At 40.6% G+C, this 11,486-nt stretch overlaps 1 protein-coding gene across 1 annotated transcript; it reads right to left on the reverse strand.

Moving 5' to 3' along the window:
• Nucleotides 1-716: 716 nt before the first annotated feature.
• egr3 (early growth response 3) lies at nt 717-11,166 on the reverse strand. The gene is made up of 2 exons (XM_012830407.3): nt 10,553-11,166; nt 717-7,256 (listed from the first exon to the last, which is right to left on the reverse strand). Exons 1-2 carry the CDS (start codon nt 10,704-10,706, stop codon nt 6,145-6,147), a joined length of 1,266 nt encoding a protein of 421 aa, XP_012685861.1. The 5' UTR covers nt 10,707-11,166; the 3' UTR covers nt 717-6,144.
• Nucleotides 11,167-11,486: the final 320 nt, after the last annotated feature.

Raw genomic sequence — 11,486 nt, forward strand, 5'->3', positions numbered from 1 at the left:
TGCTAACAATAAATGTAATTTATGTGATCACTGGACCTTCTTTACAACTTTGGAGAAGAGAAATGTTGAATGCTTGAATGTGACATTCCCTGTATAACCTCTATCAAGCATTGGTAGAAAAGTCTATATTTAGCACTGTTCAACTAGCTAATGGGCGTCGAAGTCTTTACTGATTACTTTACTGATTTTGGTGATTTACCTTTTTGTAAATTTGAATTGTCATGGGCTAAGTATTAAGTATTGGGCTAAGCAGTTTGGTTCCCCCAATACTGTGTAGAAGTCTGTCCAATTTCCACTGATTAAATGTAGTCTTTAAGATCCTATCATAAACACCTTGCCTTACATGCAGAAGGTTTGCTGAAGTGGGAGAGCCTAGCTTACAGGAGTGAGGAATGATGCGGTTTACAGTTGTATCGCTTGTTTTGTATGCAGCCTTAAAGCATAGTACTTGCCTCCACAATCCTCTTTCAGAAAGTACTGGTGTTAACATACACATGCGCTATAGCCCAACAACTGATGATGCACGTATTATAGTGTCTTAAGCAATTTAGATTCAGTAGTGATGTATGGAAGTCACTTGCATGTAAAGTGAAACATCTGTAACATATATGTATTGTAGAAGTTAATGAAACACACTGAGATAATTTATTGTCAGCAACACAATATATTTAGTTTCTTGTTTACCTCTTTAAATCACAGTGCAAATGGTACACAAATCACAACATTGGATTTCCTTTATTCAAGTGCTTCACAGCATAAAACAAAACAGTTGCATTACAACAAACTTAAAAACCAAGTGAACAATGAAGGAAATGGAATTTCCCTTCCACAAAAGATAGTAATATTTTAATTACGATATCCATAGATTTAAAACCTTATTATAAGGCAGTAGAAAAACATGAAATAAAAACTTCCACAAAAGTGTAACAAGTGTTTTCAACATACAAGCCTAATTTTGGCTCAAACATGGATTTTTTTTTTTTATAAATTCAAGAAAGTTTCTCTCAACAGTTTGTCTGTTCTTCTTAAAAAAATAATGTGTATAATTGTTATTATTACTGATATTTTCCATGCATAATTAACTGAACACAACCAGAAATCTTTCTCTGATTGATGCTAAAGAAATTTACAAAGCATTTTCCGTGCAGTGACATGCAAACAAGAAAACATGGAAGAAACTATAATATACTTCATGGATAAAATTGCAAAGCACATAAAAAAAGCCATTTTGTGATGAATAACATTTATTTTTGATTATCTGATACCAACACCTCAAAAAATTGGGTACGGAGTGGTCAGATCATTAATTTGATCTTTCTTGATTACCACATTTATAGTTCATACAGCTAGGTTCAGCTGTCATCCATACACCAGAATGGGTGCACACAATAGATGCTAAGGTTTGGTGCAGTGTGTTTACTCTAGGCCTTTAATGACCTGGTACAAAAGCGTCTTTGCAGGGAGTAAATTAAACAAATAAACACAGGCTCCAGAACAGGCCAGGCTTGAACTGTAACGCTGACTGAGGTCACATTTACATTCTGTTGCCTCCGTGAAACCGTCATTGAATATTGTCCTTAATCATTCAAGCTTGCGACCCAATTTGGCAAAAACGAGGCTGTGAAGTTTGGCGGCTGGCCGATTCCCAATAGTGAACAATCAGGTTGACACAAGAGACTTGAGGGCAGTTGAGTGGGGAGTTCTGGCACCAGTGCCACCCAAACTGAAACACGTACACTACCAGACACTCTTACATATTGCCTGTGCATGCACTCTCTGTCACATACATACATACACACACACACGCACGCACACACGCACACACACACACACACACACACACACACACACACACACACACACAAACACACGCAGATTTATCAGATAATGACTGTCTCTGAAAGTGATATTACTTCTTTCTTGCATGGGATGGGGTTTAGGGATTAATTGCTTTTTGCAGTTTTATTGTTTGATATTCTTGTCCCTGCTTGCAGGTTACAGTTGTACAAAAACACACCATTGATTCTATGAAGTAGGCTGAACGGATCCCAAACAGATTCATGGCTCCATATTGGAGATGTATGGCAAGCTAGATCTAAAAGATAGATTTTTATTATTGTGGTCATATTCTATTCCCTACAACCTGATTACATGGCCACATTTCTTTTATGTGAAATGTGATTGTATTGAGGAATAAACTAGTATTTTGGAATTTAAAAAAGAAAGAAAAATGCAGAAAGTGATTTTTTTTTAGCAAATCATAAATTTTCGAAGGAATGGAGCCTACGTCAATTTTGCACAATGCATTCCAACGCATTCTGTCTCCAGATCATATCGTAATGACATGGCATGTGTTTAGAGGTGCCAAAGGGAGTTCTTTTTGAAGACCACTTTCTATGCAACTGCATTCTTTTCAAAGAATATCCTCCACCTTTTCACAAGGTTTTCTAAATGCAGCTCTCCTAAAAACCAGGTTTCTATCCCATAAATCAAAATTTGAATTCACACAAGCCAGCAGCAAATCCACAGGGCCAGCTATATGATCTGTGAGCGCTGCCTTGGCTATTTTTACAGTTGGCCTTTCTTTCTGATCCTTCCTGGCAGAACCAGAGAGCAAAATAAATAAATAAATAAGCAAAATTAAGCCAGAAGCTGTTTTTGTTCATATCTGTTGCTGTTGCTATTTCCCATACCACATATGCTGCTTCAGAAATGAAGACATCACTACAAACCCGAATACGCTAAAATGACACCCTCTAACCAAGAACTATTATAGCTCAAACTAAATCCATGGAGGCATTTGATGTTTACTGATATAGATTGTATTTGCCCTTTTCACCTGAGAACTGAGCAAGTCGTTCCTTTTGCCTGGCATTCCTTTAATTAGAGTGAAATGATTATAGAGATATGCTTGCTAATATACACAGTTTTGACATTAAAGACCATTCCTCTGCATACAGAATCACAGCTGCCAAGATTTAACATCTCTGTTTGGCTTCAGGCAAATTCCAATATCATATGTGTGGGGAATAATTTCATCTTTCTTTTCCAGAAAAATGCACCAGCCACTCCATAATACCAAACATTCTGGATCGGCTAAACCTCTGACAAATAGTTATATTCGACACATTTCAATTATTTAGCCTAAACCGTGTTTTTGCTCCCATTAGACTACCTGCCATTATTATTTATTTAGAATGGCTTTATATAGGTAATCATTAACTACCATTTCAACATAACGTGCTACGACTTCACAACAGGCCTGTACGTGGCAAGTTTGAATTTCACGCGGTTAAAAACATTCTGACAGTGCAAAGGAATTTAATCATGTATTCGACTGACATAAGATCCGAATGAGCCATTGGGCTAATTGGAACTGAGGTGGAAAACTTCCAGAAAGTGGAAACAGGTTCTTGCAGGACAATGATCAGTCGATTATTTTCAGCACGTTTTCTGTAACGTCTGGCTACCGCCAGAGAATTACAAGAAATCTAACGTTTTTTTTTGTTGTAAGATTGAAGTCGGAGGCAGCCAATGATTCTAAGACTTGACAAAATGACGGAACAATGTGTTGTTGCCGTCTCTTACTCCCATGGATATCGTGGTGGGATGTCAGCTCACCCACCCAGACAAGTCATAATGCGATAAACTGTAATAAGCCAGACTGGAGCATTGAGGGCAGCTAGACTTTGTAGTCATTGAAACTATTGGTTGCATTTCAAAGTTTAAGTCGGTGGGAGTTACTCAGTTTTCAACTTTGGCAGGCCTATCGTTTTTATCCTGTATGAGGTACAACTTAAAGTGTGACACCTTGAAATGGGCTGAACTTTGGCTTAATTTCATTAATGTTTTGGATGGGTTGGATGTCATTGAATAGGCTGGGGTGGTAGTTTTTCCGGGCAATGCTTAAATAAGTGCCATGCCATGCCAACATAATGTTCAAAACCTAGGTTGGTTGTACTTGCGACATGTAATGACTCTTTTAAGCAAGATACACAAGACATTTCTTAAATTACTTTTCCCTTTATTTAATATTAGCACATCATTTGGTGTGTTTCCAAGTCATTTTGAAAAAGTTTAGCACATACCAAATTATATTACCTATTTTGAAAATGGAGGATGTTTAAAGTTTTAAACTGCCCCAATGCTCCACTCTCCAGCAAACAAACTCACAAGTAACAATACAAACTATGTACATGACAACTTTTCTCCAATAAGAAATTGATACCCTCTCCTTAAACATTCAGTCAATGTAAGAATGTGTGTGTAGGAATACAACTGTATTCATATGCACACAAGCACACAAACACAATGTAATACTGGAGCACGCTGTCTTTTACATTCCAAGTAAAAAATGTGTAATATTGTGTATATTTAACTGTACAAAAATTCTGTCCCACATTTTTTATTTCCAGGGTAGCTCTAAATGTTTTCAGAATTTGTAGTAACCGTGGCGTTATCAAATACATTAAGTTGGAGCTGGGTCCTACATCAGAACCGGATTGAGCTAAATGATCTGGGATGGCACTGGGGTACTTATCAGGCCTTAGCTGACAAAAATACATCAAAATGGAAAAGCAAATGCCATGGCTCTTAAATCCAATACTACTGGACTGCAAAGTCCTTGCAGCAGGAAGTCCTATACAGAAAGATGTTTACATCTATTTCTTAACAGTATTTCATTTTGAAATCAGCTCTATGTTTATTGTATGTGCACTGGGGATACAGTGTGCATATTTGTATCCAGTAAGGAACTCTTGGAAGTTGTAAAAAGTTACGTACACCAATTTTCAGGAAAATAGCCACAATGGCAACAAAAAAATACAACTCAACACATAATTCACTCAAAAGATATCTCATATGGCATTATTTATGTCTGTGCCCGGTGTTCAACTCTGGACACTACAGTATGTCCTTGTTGATGTACTGTTGCTATTGCAGCCCCTTAACATCAGTGCATGCAGTATTACTAATACTAGATACATGCAGGCAAAAAGAAGCAAAAATGAGAAAGGCCTTTAGAATATTGGAGATTTTAGGGGGATGCCAGAGTGCCATGGGAATGTTTCATTGACATTACTTCTAGAACTAGAACTCCTATTGGCTCAGATGGTAAATGCTTAAGGCCTGTTTTCATTGATATTGCACTTTTTTTTGTCAAAGGCTGTATCTCGTATATGGTTCAGAAGTAATGTAGTAATGATTCTTTAAACTTGAGGGCATGAGAACCAATTCAGACCTGCATGGTCACTTTGCTGATCATTTGTATTTCGGTTGGCACATGCCATGAATCACTAAATACACTACATTGAGTCTATTTTTCTGTTCCATCAAAAAGTAATGGGACTGCCTGGTGCCAGCCCAAAGCCAATGGGTATGACCACTCTGGCATAACTGTTTAAGTACCATCTCTGAACACCAAAGCTTTCTTTCTACTGGAATATTTTGAATAAACATCCAGAAAATAACAGTAGCCCAAACCTCTGGAATTAGGACTTAATCTCAAGGGCCTATTATAACTAAGTTGGCTGTAGAATTTCAGGACATTTGGCACACTCCATAGGAGAAAAAAAACCCAGATGGAATGATAATAAAAATAAACATTACTTAAACAATAGACAACAACCAAAGTGCTGCTTACAGTCAACAAAAGAAGCAAACAAAAACGATTGCACTTTTAAATAGACAGTCCCATAAAAAAATACATCTGATACATTTCACAATGTCTCTACCATTACTACTTGATGGCCACTTACAGCCCTGACTGAAATGATATTTTCTTGTACACTACTCTGTTGAAGACTGCAGGCAGATACATTTCAAAGTACAAAAGGCAGAGCGCAGTTTACTCATTCACGCTGGGACTGATATCCACAAATCTGTTAGTGCTCTCTTGAAATGCCTCCAGTACCCAACCCCATGAGCTCAAAAGGAAGAGCAGATCCTCTTAAAATCACCTTAAAATGAAGGCAAGAATATTATCTGTAAAGAAAAAAAATGGACAAGGAGTATGGCGAAGGAATAGAGAAAAAGTCTTTCAAAGTCTTTTCTTCTTGTCTTTGTTTTTTTTTTCAAAGGAAACAGAGAAGCCCCAGTAGTAAATTGCCAGTCTATTTGTGTGAGATGCTGAGACATCCTCCAGCCCTATGCACAGGTAGTGACAGTCATGATGCTGCCACTGCTTGTCCCGCCACTGCCACAGGAGCTGGGTGGAGAGCTGTGGCTGGTTGACGCGCCTGCGCCGCTGCCTTTGTCGGAGGGCTTCTTGTCCTTCTGTTTGAGGTGCACCTTGGCGTGCCGCTTGCGTTCGTCGCTGCGGGCGAACTTGCGTCCGCAGAACTCGCAGGAGAAGGGCTTCTCGCCTGTGTGCGTGCGGATGTGCGTGGTCAGGTGGTCGCTGCGGCTGAAGGAGCGCATGCAGATGCGACACTGGAAGGGCTTGTGCCCCGTGTGGATGCGCAGGTGGCGCGTCAGTTCGTCTGAGCGGGAGAAGCGGCGGTCACAGTTCTCCGCCGGGCAGGCGTGCGGGCGCTCGTGCACGGGCGTCTTGCTCGGACGGTTTGGGTACTTCCGCGGCCGGATGGGCTTGAGGGTTAAAGTCTGGGGGGGTTGGTGGTGTTGCGGCGCGTGCTGCTGCCCGCCAATGAAGCCCGGGTGAATCTGCTGCTTGTCCTTGAAGGCCCGGATCGTCTCCAGGGGCGTGATGGGCGGCGGGTTCACCCTGATGGGGTCCATGGTCTGGAAGGGTTTGTGTTCCATCACGCCAACCTCCCCCTGATGGTGGAAAAGGTTATAGTCTGGGATCATGGAGAACAGACTGCCGTCGATTGGGGCTTTGGAAGTGGAGTGATAGTCATTGCCCGGGTATGCCAGGGGGGTGCTGGTCGCCGGGCTGTGGTGGAAGGACACCTGGTCCTGGTACATCTCGCTGCAGGTAGAGTATGCAGGCAGTGGGGGACCGTATACCTGCTCCATCTCTGAGGACTGCCCACCCATGCTGCCTCCTGATGAGGAGGTCTGTGTGGTGATATTGCCGGGAGATGGAGACACACCCAGGATCCCAGCGCTCACCAGGCTGATGATGTTATTGTCTGAGCACCACCCAGACCCTCCGATCCCTCCCGATGGGGGGGCGTCGAATGCGAACTTCCCTAAGTAGGTGACAGTCTGGCCACTGCGGTTGGACTGGAAACTGGACCCATACTGAATCTCGGACGATCCTTTCTCGCTCCCCATTCCCAAATCCATTATATTATCTGCACAAAACAGAAGAGAAATTCAGAAGGAATGCCATCAACAAACAAGCATGGTTTGGACTCTCACATTGTTTTGTTAAAAATGTAACATCCTCAAGTAAAGTCATACAGCTGACATCATTCACAGAGTAAATGTTTACTGTGACTCATGAACAACACTTGCTTGGTTTGAAGTGGAATCCTTGGTTCATCTCAAACTCAACTTTTTGCCCGACTTCAGCTCACTGTCCATCCAGAAAACAAATCCCAAAATTCACACAAAGTCCAATCAATGAGTGGAATTTAAAAGAAGCATATCTGACTTTGACACAACTAAACTTGCCGACTGAATCAGGGAGCAAACTGAGTATAGTCTCCCCTCCTCTCTCTCTCTTTCGCTCTCTCTCCGTCTGTCTCGCTCTCTTACACGCTCTCTCTCTCTCTCTCTCTCTCTGTCTCTCTCTCTCTCGCTCACACTCTCTGTCTTTCTCTCACACACCCTCTGTCTCTCTCTTATTCTCCTCATTCTCTGCTTTCCCACAAGGTCCAGTAAATCAAGTTTCAAATGCAACCTCGGATTATGAGACCACAGGCTGCACCACAGGAGCATATCACAGAGCAGTGGCAGTCCTGAATTTATTTGCAGTGGGGCATCAGGTCAACATGGCTGTTATCACTCGCTGACTCATTACCACAGAAAATCAGTGCATTAAGGACTCTATGCTAATGTCTTTCCTCGTGTCTCTTTCTGTGGTGTGTCACTTTCTCTGCTTACATACTGAGAGAAGACGTGACTCTGATGGCACTTAGTTTTGTAGCCTCATGTAACAGCCACTGTACCATGCATGATGGTCTGAAGTCAGTTCAGGGGGAAACATATTTGTGTGAGAATCAAATGTATATCTGTCATAAAGCTGCTGAGCTTCTAACGTTGCACAAACTTCTAACCTCCCTGTGTAATGAATACCGAGAGCGTTCTCTTTTCACCAGGGCTTTACTTCTGGTGGGCTGCACAGTGAAACAAACAAAACCAAAATTGCAGGCAGTGTTTGCACCCATTCAACAGAAGAAGCATGGTGTATGTGAAATGGTATGTTGTCTGTCATCCCTTATTGTTAAGAATTCGACTTTGGAAAAAACAGGCTTCATTTTAAGAACCACATTTTGATTGCCCTTAAAGCATGAAACTGTTGTTCAAATTAAGGCAGTAGGAAGTTTTAGGAAATACATATTTAGATGGAGGTATATGAAGGCTATTCCTGTAGAGCCAATAAAAAAAAGACAATTGTAAAAGTTTGTCTTGGGTGCTCTTCCAAATATCATCTGAACAGGCACGAAGGAAACTGAAAAGAGGCTTTATATGAACTATGAGCCATATTGTATATCTTGGTAGATCAATCGCTTTCATATTTTAAAATACAAATATTTATATTAAACACGAATGCAACTGCAAGCTCAATGAAGTCAGAGCAAATAATGCTAACCAGTAAATCAGTAAATGACGGGGCTTCGGCAGTGCTGTAGCTATTTATCAATTGTGTGTGTTTTTCAGATAATAATTTATAAATTAAAATCAGTTAATGGAAAAATGACTCTGTGTCTTATACAACGAAACAGATCGATGACGTAGGCCTATCGCATTTTAATAGACAAATTCAATCAGACACGAAAGTGGCAGTTGCCTATAAAAGACGTTGGATCGTATTTTAGACTTCCTGTGTGTGTTTATCATAGACTGAAGCTAGTCACCTAATAATTTTGACTGAAATGTTTGTAGTGAGTTAACACATGATTTATCAGTTAAATAGATGTGAATGTGTACATCACAGGCCGCCTCTTAGGCTATAACGCGTAGCCATTTTCTGCCACCAAAAATCAATCATTTAAAACCGTTATTAGATTTTTATTTTATCGTGATTATTATTTGACCTAAGAAAATGTGAGGTAGTTAAACCATGTGTTTAGACTACATTATAGCCTTTTATTTGTTTTTAATTTGCTAAAGTACAATGAAATATCCTCAGCAATGCGAGATTTACACTATTTTCTTGCTGCATGAAGTAGGCTATAGCCTATATTTAGTTGTCTTGCTCAAAATGCACCTCTAATATTGCTTATATATTTAAAAGACAGTTTTACTATTTTTTTTATAAAAACGACAGATATAATCGATGACGTATTTTATCATCAGTAAACTAATATCAACCTTTGATATGGAACAAACACAACTTAGGCTACCAGCGATTTGATATTAAGCGTAAGCTATTCATGATATTATCAGTGGGGTTGAAGCCATTCATTGCGACGGGAAACGTAACCTATTTATTGATACTTCCCAGGAAAAAGTTTATTTACTTATGTATGACAAAATCCCCCTGGTCAGACTGCTGATCCTTAGAAACGGGCTTACTGATGTGTGTGTGTGTGTGTGTGTGTTTCTGAGTGCCGGTGAAATATGGTCCATTTAATCAGATTGTGACCATAAATGCAGATGCCTCAAATCCTTTCAGTGAAGTTTAAAAATGCAGCGGGTGGACTGACACCATAGGTCATAGGTGAAGACTGATCAGTAAACTTACAAACCTCTAAATCTCACAGATAGCCCGTAAGGCTCATGATCTTGTCCATATCAAAATAAGGGACTGTTACTAATGTTTAATCCGTGAAACATCCTCGACATAAACCAGTGGTAAACAAAAGGCTCTCCTCTGCCATGCAGATACAGTTGCCAATGTCTACATTTTACTTTTTTCCCGTCGCAACAAGTTCAGTTATTTACCACACCATTGCTGCGAACACTAAATCCTGAAAGTCATCAGCTCTCAATTGACTTCTCTAAACTTCAAACGTGTAAACCAGGCTACGTTTCAACAGGCGTGCACGACACGTTTTCGAATCTGGGCTCCATCTCTGTTGTACTATTTTATCGTTGAAATGGTTTCCCTCAGAATTTGACAGTAACCTATCCATGTTGTGATTCCCTGTCTGTCAGCAGTAGTAGCAGTTTGAAAACCACCAGCAGCATTAAATAGTAATTGTGTATTTCGTATCATACAATAGGACAGACTTGACAACATGAATTAATAATATAATTTCTATGCATCCTAAGTAATGCCATTGTGCTCTCTTTGCTAAAGAGCTACGTTCCGTAGGAGCGCCTCTACAGAGCGGAGTGGTGCGCTAAACAGGTGCCTGAGAAGCGCACTCGGCTTGGAGACAACTGTTGCCGTTTGAGCGTAGTGAGAACTACGTTAACAGCCTACACCCAAGATAAACAAAACCATAGCTCTAAGATACAAGTAAAGTTTTGTCTGTACCTGTGTTCATCTGCGAGTAGTGGGAAATAGAATCCGTGTTGGTGAAAATGTTCATAGAAGTCGGAATGTCCTCTTCTGGGTAAAGACTGTCAGGAATTGTATTGATTAAACTGCTCATGGTAAGAGGGAGCTTCTCCGCTAGTTTACCTGTCATAGCAGTTACTCAGTTTGTCATTAATGACAGCGTGAAGGTATCCGTTGAGATACACCCGCAGTCTTCTCTCTGACAGCGCGATGGATGGTGATCAATGACGATGGTAGTGCGAGAACAAATCCCTGGTAATGCTGTATCCAACTCCCGGACCCAAATCAGCACTTGAAACCTCTTCGTTGAAACTGAGACATGTAAGTTCAGTCGTGGATAATATACATTAAATAAGAGTTTTTCTAGTTTGGTGGGGATATTTAGAGTCTCTGGATCAATGAAACGATGGTGATTGCACAAGTGGAGCGCTGACTGCTGAGGGTATTGCTTAGACAGGGAACTCCAACGCTCACTTGTATTAAATAGGGGGACGGAACAAATCTGTGACGTAGATGACCATTTATGGATACACAAAGCTAGATCGTGAGCCACACGTCACCAATGGAAGCACCTCATAGTGGAACATAGAGTCCGGAGCAGGAAGAGTGGTTGTGAAAACCGAGCAGTCCTGTGCTGCGGACGTACCGAGCTCTGTTTTTTTGTTTGTAGGGTACACAATTTGTGAGGCTGATTTGTATGTAGGCTATTGAGGGTATGATGTCTCTCAAATATGCTGTTCACCTGCCGCGGACGTTTTCTTCATCGCCTCTGTTTAGTGTGAGTTGGGCATCTTATGTGTATTGATGCGCGTGAAACTTAAGTTCAATAAGCCTTTTGTGTCACTTTCCATGTGCAGGTGCAATTTGATGAGGGTGCATTCAATGCAGCAGTGATTGTCTACAAAACTGT

The sequence above is a fragment of the Clupea harengus genome, chromosome 7 (genome assembly GCF_900700415.2).
Source record: "Clupea harengus chromosome 7, Ch_v2.0.2, whole genome shotgun sequence".
NCBI classification, from domain to species: domain Eukaryota; kingdom Metazoa; phylum Chordata; class Actinopteri; order Clupeiformes; family Clupeidae; genus Clupea; species Clupea harengus.